The sequence below is a fragment of the Lithobates pipiens genome, unplaced genomic scaffold, assembly GCF_037356315.1.
Source record: "Lithobates pipiens isolate NorthernLeopardFrog02 unplaced genomic scaffold, aLitPip1_a1.2 Scaffold_3, whole genome shotgun sequence".
In the NCBI taxonomy this organism is placed as follows: domain Eukaryota; kingdom Metazoa; phylum Chordata; class Amphibia; order Anura; family Ranidae; genus Lithobates; species Lithobates pipiens.
Genome location: NW_027507790.1, coordinates 70,958,974 through 70,974,666, shown reverse-complemented (window position 1 = coordinate 70,974,666; position 15,693 = coordinate 70,958,974). Strand labels below are relative to the sequence as shown.

At 42.3% G+C, this 15,693-nt stretch overlaps 1 protein-coding gene across 3 annotated transcripts in view; it reads left to right on the top strand.

The window, feature by feature from the left end:
- GLT1D1 (glycosyltransferase 1 domain containing 1) overlaps positions 1-15,693 on the top strand; it is a 166,318-nt gene that overhangs the window by 77,694 nt on the left and 72,931 nt on the right. For all 3 annotated transcript variants that reach the window (XR_013263873.1, XM_077461816.1, XM_077461814.1), the window contains exon 7: positions 7,977-8,072. Coding sequence is in view for 2 of the 3 variants with exons in the window: in XM_077461816.1 (XP_077317942.1) it covers positions 7,977-8,072 (96 nt within the window). In the remaining variant the exon portion in view is untranslated. The remainder of the gene's footprint in view (positions 1-7,976; positions 8,073-15,693) is intronic.

The following is a 15,693-nucleotide window of genomic DNA, read 5'->3' as shown; positions in this document are numbered from 1 at the left end:
ATGTTTAAAGCGATTGTAAAGTTAATTTTTTTTTTTTTAAATAACAAACATGTTTTACTTACCTCCACTGTGCAGCTCGTTTTGCACGGAGTGGCCCCGAACCTGGTCTTCTGGGGTCCCTCAGCGGCTGTCTCTGCTTCCTCACGCAGGTACTTCTCACGTTCATGCGGCTATAGCTGCTCGCTGTATCACACGGCCCCGCCCCCCGGCGCTCCATGTCAGTAGATGTGATTGACAGCAGCGTGAGCCAATGGCCGCGCTGCTTTCCATCCATCCACTCCAGCCAATCAGCGGCCAGGCTGAGTGGTGAAGAAGAACGGCGGGGGCAAGCGCGGGATTTTCGAGGGGTGAGGTAAGTAAAACGGGGGGGGGGGGGGCTAAGGGCACAGGCACTGTCAGATGTTTTTTCACCTTAAAGCGGAGGTCCACCCTAAAGTGGAGCTTCCGCTCATTGGAACCCTCCCCCCCTCCGGCGCCACAATTGCCACCTTTCAGGGGGGAGGGGGGTGCAGGTACCTGTACAGTACAGGTATCTGCACCCACTTCCGGCATAGATTCTGCAGAAGGTACGCCCCTTTCCGCAGAATCTACGCCCCTTTCCGAAGGTCCCCCGCTGCCTGCTGGGAAACACACGGATCCCAGAGACAGCGGGGAACCATCCTTTTTGCGCAGCGCGACTCGCGCATGCGCAGTAGGGAACTGGGAAATGAAGCCGGAAGGCTCCACTTCCTGATTCCCATACCCAAGATGGCGGCGGCAGCACCCGAGAGACGATCGAGAGATCGGCTTCGGGTGCCAACATTGCGGGCGCGCTGGGGGGGGGGGGTAAGTGTCATTATTTTAAAAGTAATATGTAATGATATTAAATGTACACCCCTGTTTTGACCACCCCCTTGTTCCCTATTAGGATTGGCTAATAATAACGTATATATATAAGTTGTATACCTGCCCAGAATTAAATCAGATAGCGTTGAACTTAGATTCTCTCTCATCTCTTTTGTGTTCACCAAGAAGCTATCTCCTCAGTACTGAGAGGGTCTTGTGAGTGTGGTAATTGCTGTGATTACACTTAGCTGGTCTTGTCGGGTATATGGAAGTACCATTTTATCCACTTCAGTGCCGTACTAAATCTAAAAAAAAAAATGGCCTGGTCATTAAGATCTGATAAAACCTTCAGGAGCTCAAGTGATTAATCTTGATGACATCGGGATGCTGCAGGGGATTAGTCTAGACGTGTGGAGGATTGAGTAAATACAGAATTCTCATAGACCTAAACACGCAGTTAACCCTCAGTGCAGGAGCAGCCCCACTTAAGGGGATAATTTATACATTTCCTGGAGTTTGGCTTTAAGTAAGGAAATGCTAGAATCTCTGTTAGCTTTTTATTGTGGTCTGCTTATTTTGTGCAGATTTTACCTCAGAACAGAAAATGAGGGAAAATCTCTCTAATGGAGCCCTAGATAGCAGTAATAGCTGACAGGGCATACTGATCTTTCCCCATTCTATCCAAAACAATAAATAAAAAGTTGAAAAAAAGCAAAATAGCAGCACCTGTATGGATTTAAATGCTTGGATGTGCATGGAAATCCATACAGCCGCTCCTTTCAGTGATTATTAAAGTGGTTGTAAGCCCTTACAACCAACTTTGACCTACAGGTAAGCCTAGATTAAGGCTTACCTGTAGGTCCAAGAAATATCTCCTAAACCTACACGGTTTAGGAGATATTTGCTGAAAGACAGGCACCGCTGAGCGCGCCGCGGTCAACGGCGATATGCCGCGAGTGGCGGCTGCCGTGCGCATGAGCAGGAGTGACGTCATCACGGCTTCACCGAATGACCGCGGCGGAGCAGGAGACCCACCGAGAAAATGGATGCGCCGGACTACAGGGGACATCGGTGACTTCGCTGGCTCCTGTGTCAGGTAAATGACACATAATGCATTATGCTTTACCTTTGCAAGGAATCGAAGAGGAAGTAAACTCATCAGGGTTTACTTCCTCTTTAACAGGCTGCTGCCAGTGACTGTATGGCACATCTATCCATGCCAGGCGCATAGGCACACACTGTATAGGCCTCTGTACTCCAAGTGAACGAGCCCAATGAGCTCTCAAGGAGTACTTGGTTGGCAGCCAAGTTATTGGCTGCAAAACATGTACTTCTGGCAGCTTATCCACAAGGTAAGTGTGCCCTAGCAAACATGCAAGAACCTAAAAGAGACCAATTGACTCTTGTGACATAAGAAACACAGACATTTCTAGGGGGCAGGGGGCTAACACCACTTAGTTACAGCATAAAATATCTTATATTCATTTGAAAGTGAAATTGTGACTTTGCAAAAAGAAGCAAGCACATACCTCCCCATTGCTCCTCCGCTACACTTTTAAGCCACTGGAAAAAGAACGAGGAAGCCCCAAGTTGTGATAGCATTGGGCAAATCACCAAGCAAAGCTGACACATTGGAGAAAGGGGAATGAGTCACATGCTCCACAATACCTAGAGATACAGAGTACTATTTTTTCTCCCAGTGGCTGGATGAAGCAGCAAAGAAGTGAAGGTTGGGTGAGTATTATCTACTGGGGAGGAGAGTAAACCTGTTTTGTCCTACTGAGGAAGAATATATGTTCACTGTAATTTAGAGATTAATTACTCCTAACTTTGTGTGAATAGAGAATTGTACTTTTAGCTTTTTGGAAAAATCATATAACCCTTAAGGGTACATTTCTGACTTGCATTGTGTTGTGATACAGCATTAATTTGTGTTTCATTAAGGAAGCCTGTTCATATCGAATAGGCTTGCAATGCACCACAACACAGTCAAAATGAGTCATGTCTAATTATTTCAAACAAAGCACGGCTTATGTGTTGTGGTTCAATGCAGTAGGGGAGCATTGTTTTTTAATGAAGTAGTGCCTGAGGATGTCATTTTAAAATAAATGAATGAACTTACTAAGAAAGTGTGGCTATTCAGATAGAAAGTTTATAAAAAAACAATCCGAAAAATTGTGTAGTCTAGCACTTCACATCTTTATGAATAGCCTCCTTAGCATCAGTAATGTGTGGCAGTAAATGGAAAATTTACAAAACAATTAAATGTGGTTAATCATTTGCAGTAATTTAAATTACATGCGATCAAAAGATCCACCTACAGTTATTGTGAGTGAATGTCATATTCACTGCTATATAAATATGTTGTTTTGGTTTTTCAGCTGTTTTTTTTTTTTTCTTTTTTCTTTTTTTTTTACTCTCACGGTAACTGACGTGTGATAAAACGTGGTGTCTGGGGAATCTCTATAGGCTTGAAGCAGAGCTGTACACTATGACTCAAAACATATGCATTAAGGATCTCTCAAAGAATAAAACCTCTCGTGCTCTCTTATATTCTTATAATGGTTCATTTCTGTCTATTTTTCTCTTTCCATTCACTCATGCCCTTGTAGCATCTTTCTTTATCTTCTGTTCTATACAGTAACTCTCCCCATTTGCTCTTTTATCAGCTTTGCTGCTCTTTCTCACTTTTACCACTTCACTTCACTTTTATTCATTCAATTAGCTGCTCTCCCCTATTCGTTCCCCATTCATCACCTCGGTTTTCTTCTCTCCTTCAGCTGTTCTTTGTTTGTTACTTTGTTTTGTTACCCCCTTTTTTTTTTTTTTACGCTTTCCACCTGTTTGTGTTTTTTTTTGTTTTGTTTTTTACGCTTTCCACCTATTTGCGTTTTACCTTTTGTTTTTTTACGCTTTCCACCTGTTTGAGTTTTACTAAAAGCACATCTGTACTTTAAAACTCCATTAGCTTTTTGTGAAGGGATATCCAAATTGAAATCCAAATAATAATGTATAATCTTTATCTTCCCGGTTCATTGAGAACCATTATATTATATCCAGACCTAAGCAATTTCTTGCTATGTTTACATAAAGCTTGTCTGCGTTTGCACTGTGACTGCAGACAGGGAGTGAAAACAAGTAAGGCATCTGTTCTGCATACCGTTTTGATTCCATTTCTTAACTGCCAGCAGCCATAAATGATTTCTGTGCTGTTCTGCACTCCTGGAGATGACAAACTGCTAGAAGCAAGCTGCTGTATGAGTCTAACTACAGAGCACGTCTACAGACCAACACGGAGAACAAGGAAGGCATCAGGATTCCCCCTCCAGGAATCTACTTTGCACAGTTGGCTTTCGGAAAGCATATTCATTGGGAAGATGGAACTGGCTTAGCTAAGCTTATCTGTCAAAACTTTGATCTCCAGTATTCAAACAAGCCCATTGTAGCATTGCTATGTTTGATTTATTTTTTTCAGTGTAGTCGTTTAATCAAATTTACTTGTTTGCATGTGTCTGGTGTTACGGTACAGACTCATACAAACTGAATGTAAACAGAGAAATGACAACACTGGCTTGGGTCTGTGATTATTACTCTCATGGGACAAAAAGATAAAACAGGAAATTATATTTATACAGTTTTCTGGTATCTTTGGATTAATTCAAAATCCTAGTATTTATTAAGGCTTGGGTGGTAAACCTAAAAACAATTGAATATATGGCAACTTACTTGTGGCATCCTTAAATGTAGTGGCTGCATTTGTTTTATTTTTAGGCTTTTTTCACCTGATCTGGCTTGTAACACATTTTTTGTCCCCATGAGTAAGCTCCAGTGGGCAGAGTGAAACACGTTGGGAGCGTGGCCTGGCGGGGGTCCAGGCTGAGATTGTCACTTGTCTACACACAGCAGGCCTTCTTCTGATGTGTGGCTCCCAGGATCTTCTGCTCTAATTTGTCCTTATAACACATGTTTTGTCTTATGCCCGATAGAAAATATGCGATTGGATCTTGTTGTTAGAAAATCCAATTGTGTGTGGGCTCCATCTGACTTTTTCCATCGGAATTTCCGACACACAAAGTTTGAGAGCAGGATCTAAAATTTTCTGACGACAAAATCCGATCGTTTAAATTCCGATCGAGTGTAGACAGTTCTGACGGACAAAGTGCCACGCATGCTCAGAATAAATTACAAGACGAAAGCTATTGGCTACTGCCCTCTTTATAGTCCCGTCGTACGTGTTCTACATCACCGCGTTCTGAACGATCGGATTTTCCGACAAGTTTGTGCGACCGTGTGTATGCAAGACAAGTTTGGGCCAAAATCCGTCGGAAAAAATCTGGCGGATTTTGTCGTCGGAATGTCCGACCGTGTGTACAGGGCATTAGGATGTCTCCACTCTGGAAATAGGGGCAATAAAGACAATTTTGGACAGCAGAACTGAATTATTAGATATACTAGCTAATTTAGATGGACTTCATATACAAATTACAGATGAATTCCAGCAAACACTTTTTAAAGCGGAACTAAATCCTTTCCTTCATAGCCGAGGAAGCTGTCATCCTAATCTCTGTTTGATCCACAGTTGCCATGGGTGCTGCACATGTGATCGGCTATGACTCCAGCCATTTAATAGCTTGACATTTGAGAGCTGACATATAATAACTGTAATGCCCCATACACACTATAGGATTTTCTGACAACAAATGTTGGATGTGAGCTTGTTGTCGGAAAGTGTGTATGCTCCATAGAACATTTGTTATCTGAATTTCTGCTAACAAATGTTTGAGAGCGGGTTCTCAAATTTTCCGACAACTGAGCTCGTCGTACGTGTTATACGTCACCGCGTTCTTAACGTTCGGAATTTCTGACAACATTTGAGCCAAGTTTTAGCCAACATCCTTTGGAAAAAAATCCACGGTTTTGTTGTCGGAAAATCCTATCGTGTATACAGGGCATAACAGTTATCATTTAAGGCTTGTCTTGATTCTGTTTTTGAAAAAAATGGTGGGTTTAGTTCCGCTTTTAAGTGGAATTTTACTTACCGTACAAAGCTCAGTGTAGAGTTCAAGCAATACCAAGAGGACTAAACTCCCACACATGTGCGGGAGTGACGTCATCTCACCTCCGCCAATTAAAACGGCCAGAGATCTATACCTGGAACCTGCCGGACTGTAGACGTCAGTGACTTACAGGAAGCTTCAGGACATTACGGCGCTGGAGAAAAGTATTTTAAAAGTGAGTATAGCTCCAATTTAGTTACAGCAAGAGTTTCTTTTTCCTTTTCAGGATTAATATTTTACATACCGTATTTATCAGCGTATAACACGCACCCCAAGTTTAGGAGGACATTTTAAGGAAAAATACTTTTAGGAGGGAAGTTTAAGTAAAAAAACTTACATTTAAATGCCCATCAATGCAGCCTTATCAGTGTCATTTGCAGCCTTGTCAGTGTCATTTGCACCCTTGTCAGTCATTTGCAGCCTTACATTGCAGCCTTGTCAGTCATTTGCAGCCTTGTCAGTGTCGTTGCAGGCTTGCCGTTTACAAATGGCGACGCTGAGATACAGAGCGGATATCCTGTGTATCTTGGCGGCTTTCGGCTGTTCTAGTCGTCTTTCAGCTTTCCGAAAGCCACCGAGAGCGGCTAAAAGCTGCTGAGAATGGCCGAAAGCTGATGAGAAGCTCACAAACGGTGGGGGATCGGCATATAACACGCACCGACGATTTTCCCCTGATTTTAAGGGGGAAAAGGTGCTTGTTTTCCCCCGATAAATACAGTATATAAATAAAAGATAAACATTGTATTCACCCCAGTCAGTGATAAATGGTTTATCTTAACACTTTATGGGCTCGTTTACAGTAGAGTGGGGGGTGGGGGGGGGGTGGTACAACCACACAGTTGAGCTTTAGCAACAAAGGCTGGGGGTGTACACCCTGTCTCCTTTAGCGGGCGCTGCCACCTGCCAAACCTGAGCCATTCATGTGATTGATTGTGATATTCAGTGGGTTAAAACAATCAGTGAAGAGGGGACATATTGTATCACCTCCTCACTGCCTGTCAAATGCCCCAGAAAAGTGATCTGAGTGCTGAATCTGAATGCATGTGCAGTAATATAAATGTTTTCAAACCACCCTAGTTCACATCGCTGTGTTTGGTTCTACTGCTTTGAAAAAAAAAAAAAAAAGAACCGGAATGCATGTGAATGCACCAGATATGAGTGCAGGCAAAGGGGAGAAAAAAAATCAAGTTAAATAAAAGGAAAACATGTAATGAAATGAAAGTCAATATTCAGAACACTTCCTGTTCTTGTGTAACTTCTGGTTTCAAATTGTGCTCCTACCTTGTCACCCAGTCACATGCACACTTATTTAACAACTGTGCCAGCATACATTGAGCAGGTATGGTCCACAATTGCCACTATGGGCATTTATGATTGCTGCTTAACTTGATTATGTAAGAGATCTTCATTTGATGTAGCTTGATATTTTTTTTATATATGTCACTATAAATCCTTTGCACGTATCTGTTGTATGTGTGAAAAACATTTTCTTTTCTATTCCTTTGGATACACTCTCATTTCAAGGTATCTATACACATGAGATGATCATTGCCCAGTCTGGCTAAACTCTTTAGGATTAGGAGATACTCCTTGTTTATGGGGCCAGTAAAATGCAGTGGCCAAATCATGACTGCATTTTACTGGCCCCATAAACAAGGAGTATCTCCTAATTCTAAAGAGTTTCTATAGACACTGGACTGCAGCCGAACCCCCCAGCCAAGAGTTCATGGGCTGCTTTTGTTTTATAAAATTTTAGGCCAGCACCCAGGGTGGTTTTTTCTGTCACCCTGTTTTCATAAGCATGAACATGAATTGCACGACAGTCCTCTAAAAAAAAAAAAAAAACTATAAAAAAAGAGCATTTTGCTTAATTAACCATTCAGTATTATTTGTTTGGCATTTGCCATATGTACTGGGCTAAGTTGGGCAGGATTGCCTTGAACTTTTCTTTTTTCTTTTAGCCACCTGAACTCATTCTTTTAATCTGTTTTTCAGCTGCAAGCCAGAACTCATTACAGAAGCTTATAACCAAAATTGAAATCTGTTTATTCAATTCTCTGCCTTGACACTAAAATAAATCCTTTTGTTCTGCAGGAATTCAACAGATTTCAGAAAATTTACATATTTTCCTCCTGATTTGTGGTCTCCGCAGAGTTAAAGACCCCCTCTATCTGGTTGATACGTTTGCAGGTAAGCTCCATTGTGTACACAACTTTTTTTTAAGGTGGGGACACCTAAGTCGTTAATGCACATAACATATTAGGAATCACACTCTATTATTAATAGAAATAAAAATATCCTCCAATTTCTGTGTAGGTTTGGAATTTCATTCATTTATCTGGCTTTATTTGTTATTGGTTTATATAGCAAAGCTGTACTTATTTTGTATATCACATTTTTTTAAATCATTTTCAAATGCATTACTCATGTAACAATGTACAGAGTAACTTGGTTTGGGAGCTTTTTTCTAGACGAGCACATCTTTTTAATACATTTTAATTTGATAAACAAGCGATGTCTTAATGTACAAGTATACAGAGGTGCCTCTAAGTTTAGTAATATGGTTACATTTAATGAAGGTACAACATTTAGCAACTCACATGGTTGATGTTTAAAAGAGGCACATCTAAGTATGCAGGCATCCGTGGCAAAGCTGTCCACATAGACAATCGTCCGCACCGCCATTGACATCATCCATTCCATGCTGCGCTCCCTGAGCATTTCAAGCTTCGCTTTCAGATCGCTCTACTACAGGGTAGACTTCCCGGTCACGGTTGCAGACTGACAGCGGTGAGAGCCGGCAGTGCGGGGGATGGTCTATGTGGACAGCTTTACCCCAGATGCCTGCATACTTAGATGTGCCTTTTTTAATAATCAGCCATGTGAGTTGCTAAATGTAACCATATTGCTACGCTTAGAGGCGCCTCTCTTCTCTTTTATACACTGTAGATCCTGCTGGATTTTGCTTCTATTCCACTTGTGGATGCTTCCATTTGTGGATGGACATTTTATGGTTACACAACCTGGTTACATTGCTATAATCTTTTTTTATATGGACTATAAATGGAAGGACTTCTGAATAAATGGTTGTGGAACGAATCTTTTGAGTTTCCACTATTTCTTATGGGGAAATTTGCTTTGCTATACAAGTGCTTTGGATTAAAAGCATAGTTCCGTAACGTATTATGCTTGCAAAAGGTTGTACTGTACAGTGAAATGAATTGCTCCACATGGCTTATTATTAAACCCTACATAGCTCCAATTTAGGAGTACTCACCTGTCACAGGCTAAAAACATAATTTTTTGCTATGAATGACTGGTGCTATTCTCATTATAAAGCCCTCAAACATTAGACAGCACATATTGCCAGGGACTGTAATTCCCAAAGACAAAACCTAGGAAATTAGGAACAGTTGGAGAGCAGAGACGAGGTGTTCATTTGTCATATTAAGCGCATGAGTGTCATTTTTTATGAGACAGCTGAAGCTGACTGTCAGTTAAAATAAGAATTTGTCTGCTGCAGTTTAGAGGTTGAAGAGTTCTTAAGCTGGCCACACATGTTACTTTGTGAATGCACAATCTGTTCAGCTTAGATAGAATTGTACAGAAAACCTAATGTACAAGTGCTCACATAAGATCCCTTGTAATGCTAAAAAACATGATGAGGTTGATGAAACCGTAATTTGATAAACTGGATTTTTCCCATTACAAAGGCCTCTGTTAATCTGGTTGTAAACCCTTACATATACCCAGTGAAGGGACTATCCTCAGGTGATGCACATAGATGAAACATATCTCCCTACATAAGTGTTATCTATCTGCAGTCTAAAAAATGCTGAATTTATAAAGCTTGTCTGAGGGTTCAGAAAAATAGGGGCAGAGAGCTGAAGTTATACTCTGCAAAGCTCAGTGAGGAGAGCTCTGAGAGCTGATTGGAGGAAAGAGACACACCCCCTCCACACAGCACACAGAACAGAGCTGAGACTGTTAATCTGCTGGAGGTCCCTCCAATTACCATTTTCCTCTTGGTGCCGAGAAAACTTTTCATAAGTGATTCGTGCTGATAGAGGAATGAAGAAGCATACAGAAAGCTCACTTAATGGAGACAAGTACACACTATAGAGGGATATGCTTTGTTCATATTTCATGTCTGAGGTTTACAACCACTTTAAGTTTACATACGCATTGTCAGCCATCATGTTCTATTTTTCTGCTTCTTTTGCTATGTATTTTACTTTCTTCCTCTCTCCTCTACTTGGCTCCTATCATCGACCATAATTACAGTCTCAACAACCAACTACTAACCTCTAATTTATTCCCTTTTATGTATATCAGACTTCTGGTATTTCTGTTTTACAGATGCTCCATTCATACTTAATGCTTGTAGCTTTCATAAAGTATACCTTTTCTTTTTTTCACCACCACAGCCATATTTATATGCATGTAATTTGTTATAATAACTGACAAATGTTCAGTTGCTAAGGCTGGTATCCAATTCCATAATTTTGCCTGTATAGATATCCATCATCTATCCTATCAGCATTGTGTTAATGTCCATAGAGAGTTTTGAGATTTGTATTTAGTTTTACTATGTCTGCATGTTTATATTTCAGTTGGTGTAGGGTCCAGCTCTGTCCAGGTGAGATCTGATGAATAATAAACATTTGGCTGAATTGCCAACTGCAAATTCAATTGCTAAAATCAACCCAATCATCATCACTAGTAAGATTACTGTACTCAATGGATGATGGATGTGAATGTTGCACCCAAAGTCACATAAAAAAACCCTCTCCATACTGTTATGTGCATATTTATATTTTTTTATTTTGCCATTGGTATATGTCCCCTATGGCTGTCAGTCAAAGCCTGTGAGGGGGCCAAGCCACGCTGTTTATGTCTATGGACGCACACAGCACGGATCAGGTGCATGCTAACACCTGTGCCCCCATAGTAAGCGGCTTCCTATGGTGGAGTGGAGAGCGCTGGCAGGGGGACCCCAGAAAAGGAGGTTTAAGGATGCTCTGTGCAATACCCTTGCACAGAGTAGGTATGTATCTTTTTTCAATTTCAACGTTTTTATTAAGAACAGAAACATAACAGGTATGACATGAGTCTACGCCAGAAAACGCGCAAGGTTGTGTGTGGAAATTGTATACAGAATAGATTGACAGATAACCATAGCAACAGGCACAAAATATGAATGTACTATCAGCGCCAGAATAATCAAATCTAACCAGTATGGATCAGGAACTAAACAAATACCCAGGGCATCAAATACCTGTATAGAGTATGTACGGTGAACATAGATCCAGGATTCAGAGAGGACATTGGTAAACATATTAGTGATTTGAACGAACATAAGGAGTAACGTAGACTCCCGGTGGTCTCATGTAATTTAGTAACCATACTAAAGTTTTATAGGAGTGCATAAAGCAGAGACGTGAAGACCAGAAAAAATACAGAGTTCATGGAGAGTGGGCAAGCATAGTGAGGGGGGAGCCCAGAGTCCCGACTCGCATCCAGCTCCGCAGACTAGGCAAATCACAGTAGTGGCTGAGGGCCTTATGTGCTTATGGAAGCAAGAGGGTTTTATCAAAGTAAATAGAGAGAAAGTGTTGTAGCCAAAGTTTGGCATAGTAATCTACTATATTCAGAAGGACTGCATCTAATTTGGCATGGATCATGTAAAACATCTTTTTTATTTTAGTTAAAATTTTTTTTTTAAAAAGACCTACAATTGCTTTAACTTGCTTATGGGTGTAACTTGCAATGAGAATTGACAGCTTTGCAAGGTGCAACAAGTGTTATTTTCTTTCTCGTACATCACGGGACACAGAGTAATTACTGATGGGTTATAGGGTATCACTAGGTGATTGGACACTAGCACACCCTAGACAGGAAGTTCAATCCCCCATATAACCCCTCCCCTTACTGGAGGTACCTCAGCTCTTTTCGCCAGTGTCTTAGGTGTTGGTCACAAGCAAAGATATGCTGTGCTGAGCTCCACTGGAATATTCCTTACTGGGGCCAGCTATGCAACCGAATCCATTCGAAGTGTCTTTTCCAGGCCGAATTGGATGACACCCGTCCTTGTGTCCGAAAAAAAACGAGGTTTTACCTGTAACACTTCTCTTTTTAGAGAGCTGGATCCTGGGACCCAGTATTTGTTTTTTTTTCAGCCATATTCCTGGCAGGGTGGCTTACAGGCCCAGAGCTGCGGATCCCCCTATTCAAGAGGGCCAGAGTTTTTGAAGGTTTTTTCCTAACGGAGCCCACCATGAGAGGTGAAGATTGGATCTGTTATTCAAACCCTGCAGCTGGATAAGGTAAGGGAGACTCCTCAAGAATTTTTCTAATTCAAGTAGGTTTTTTCCTTTAACCACTTGCCGACCGCCGCACGACGATGTACGTCCATTTTTTGAAGAGGGATATCTCGGTAACGGCAGCAGCTGCTGCCACAACCGAGATATCCATCTCTTCAGGCGGCGGTCGGCTGTACGATAACGGTGGTCTCCGCGGCGGATTTGCCGCGAGATCACCGCTATCGGCAGCGGGAGAGGTGCCACCCCCCCTCCCGCCGCCCTCCCGCACCTTCCGCCGCTTACCGGAGCCGTCGGTAGCGGCGGAGGCGATCGGGTCCTTCAGTCTGCTGGGCATAGAGACAAGTGAGGCTAAGATGGCCCCCACTCGTCTCTATACCATAGCAGGGTGGAAGCAACGTCAAAACGTCACTTCCGCCCATACCTCTTAAAGGTATATATTTTTTTTTAAATGTCAGATTTTTTTCTTTTTTTTTCTTTTTTTTTTTTTTTTTGCATTTTAGCCCAAATATGAGATCTGAGGACCTTTTGACCCCAGATCTCATATTTAAGAGGACCTGTCATGCTTTTTTCTATTACAAGGGATGTTTACATTCCTTGTAATAGGAATAAAAGTGATCCATTTTTTATTTTTTATTTTTAAAGTGTAAAAATAAATAAAATAAATTAAAATAAATAAGAAAAAAAAAATTTTTTTTTTTAAAAACACCCCGTTACGACGAGCTTGCGCACAGAAGCGAGCGCATACGTGAGTAGCGCCCGCATATGAAAACGGTGGTCAAACCACATATGTGAGGTATCGCCGCGATCGGTAGAGCGAGAGCAATAATTCTAGCCCTAGACCTCCTCTGTAACGCAAAAAATGCAACCTGTAGAATTTTTTAAATGTCGCTTATGGAGATTTTTGAGGCTAAAAGTTTGACGCCATTCCACGAGCGGGCGCAATTTTGAAGCGTGACATGTTGGGTATCAATTTACTCGGCATACCATTATCTTTCACAGTATAAAAAAAAATTGGGCTAATTTTACTGTTGACTTATTTTTTTATTCAAAAAAGTGAATTTTTTCCCAAAAAAGTGCGCTTCTAAGACCGCTGCGCAAATACGGTGTGAAAAAAAGTATTTCAATGACCACCATTTTATTCTCTAGGGTGTTAGAAAAAAAACAATATAAAATGTTTGGGGGTTCTAAGTAATTTTCTAGCAAAAAAAACTGTTTTAAACATGGAAACACCAAGTCCGAAAAAGAGGCCTGGTCCTTAAGTGGTTAAAGTAAATGTATGCTATGCCTAAAGTCACCACCGGGTGCTGCCAAAAGCACATACCTTTCATGTCTGCTTGGTGTCCATGCTCTATGCTCCTCCAGCCATGCTCCATGAAGAATGAAGATAAGGGGGTTCTTTCCTCTTGGGAATCTCCCTCCACGGATTAGGGGGCTGAGGCAAGCCTGGACAGAGAGCGGTAGCATACCACATCACCTTCCGCTCTCGCCATTACAGTGACTTCACGTCCACCGGCCTTTTCCTCTCCTCTGCCCCAGCCTCCCCACCATGCTTGTCAGCAGGATTAGAGCCTCGGCTAGCACGGGAAACGCTCGTTTTTTAAAAAAAAACTAGCGGGGGGGCGGAAGTGGTCAGAGGAGGGGGTGGGGGGCTAGGCCACACAGGCTTTAAAGTGCACTCTTTTTCAGGTGCACACAGTCTATGGAGGGACACAGAGCAGACAGGCACATGTGAGTGTGGGGGACACAGGCATTCCCAGGCAGCATTTACATAGGCACCAGACTGAGTCTTAGTAGCAGCGGCAGTTGCTGAACTACAGTGCTCAGCAGTCAGTGCATTTTTTATGGTACCTCTACCTTTTGTTGCTTTGCACTATGGGTAGAAGAGGTACAACTACCCCAAAGAATAGGGGCTCAAAGGCATCCCCTTCAGGCTCTGAGGACCCCACCTCTTCAGCACTTTCCCCCCCCTGCAGGACCCGGGGAGGCTGGCTAGGGAGAGCCATCAGGGTCAGGGGCTGCAACTGCTTCTGGCACTTCAGCCCCTGTATACATTACAAAGGAGGAAAGATTAGTGGCCTTAATTGCATCTTCACTCGGTGGAAGAAAACGCACTAGGTCCCCCTCTGTCACCCAGGACCCTCAGAGTGAGGAACTCTGGGATAAAGGAGAGGAATCCCGCTCAGAGGATCGGGAGGAGACTGATTATTCCACTTCTGAGGAATCTAGTGGAGAAGGGCTCTCTTCAGCTTCTCAGGATGAGAAGATGTTGGTGCAAATTCTTGCTGGATTTAAGTTACCCGTGCCTGAGTCAGTTAAAGAACCCACTTCTTCTCTGGGTTCACTGAAGCCTCCTCAAACTGCACATGCCTTTCCTGTTCATGGTTTACTGGAAAAGCTTATCTATTCTGAGTGGGATCACCCAGATAAACATTTTTTCCAACTAAAAAGTTTTCTACATTTTATCCTATGGAGGAAAAATTTACTAAGATGTGGGGTATACCAGCGGTTGACGCCACCATATCCTCCGTAAATAAAAGCCTGACTTGTCCTGTTGACAACACTCAGATGCTTAGGGATCCAACTGATAAAAAAATTAGAATTCCTATTAAAAAACATTTTCTCCTTGGCAGGTTCAGTAGCTGAACCTGCAGTGGCAGCAATTGGAGTCTGTCAATATTTGAGAGACCATGTTAAACAGGTGCTTAAAGCTTTACCTGAACAGTAAGCCCGGTGGTTAGCCAACCTACCAGCGGCTTTGTGTTTTGCTGTTTATGCTATCAGAGATTCTATCCTTCAGATCCCTCGCCTTACGCTTGGGTTGGTACATATGCATATAATCTTATGGTTGAAAAATTGGTCAGCCGAATCACCATTTAGAAAAGCCTGGCGGGATTTCCCTTTCGTGGTGTTTGGAGAGGATTTGGACAATTATATACAAAGGATTTCTAGTGGGAAAAGCACCCTTTTGCCAGTCAAGAAAAGGAGTAAACGTCACTCCTTTAAACTGGCTCTTTCTCTAGTGCCAGGGTCATCAGCCTCCAGGCAGTCAAGACGGCCTCCTCCGTCAGGCTCAAAGGTTAAAACTCAGAGTCAACCCCAGGGACAAAACAAGTCCTGGGGGAGAAGGTCTTCAAAACAAAATGCTAAGACCTCCTTATGAAGGGGCGCTCCCACTCGCTCGAGTGGGGGGAAGACTACTAAAGTTCTCAGGGCTCTGGCAGGAGGAATTTCGGGACAAATGGGTGGTCTCCGCAATAACTCTAGGTTACAAACTAGAATTTCAAGAATTCCCTTCTCCTCGTTTCCTTAGATCAAATGTACGCAGAGACCCAGAGATAAAGAAGTCTCTCCTTCTAGCATTGGAGCAACTATTGTTGCAAAAAGTTATCATGGTAGTTCTCACGCAAGAGCAGGGAATTGGGTTTTATTCAAAACTTTTCACAGTCCCAAAGCCAAATGGAGATGTCAGACCCATTCTAGATCTCAAA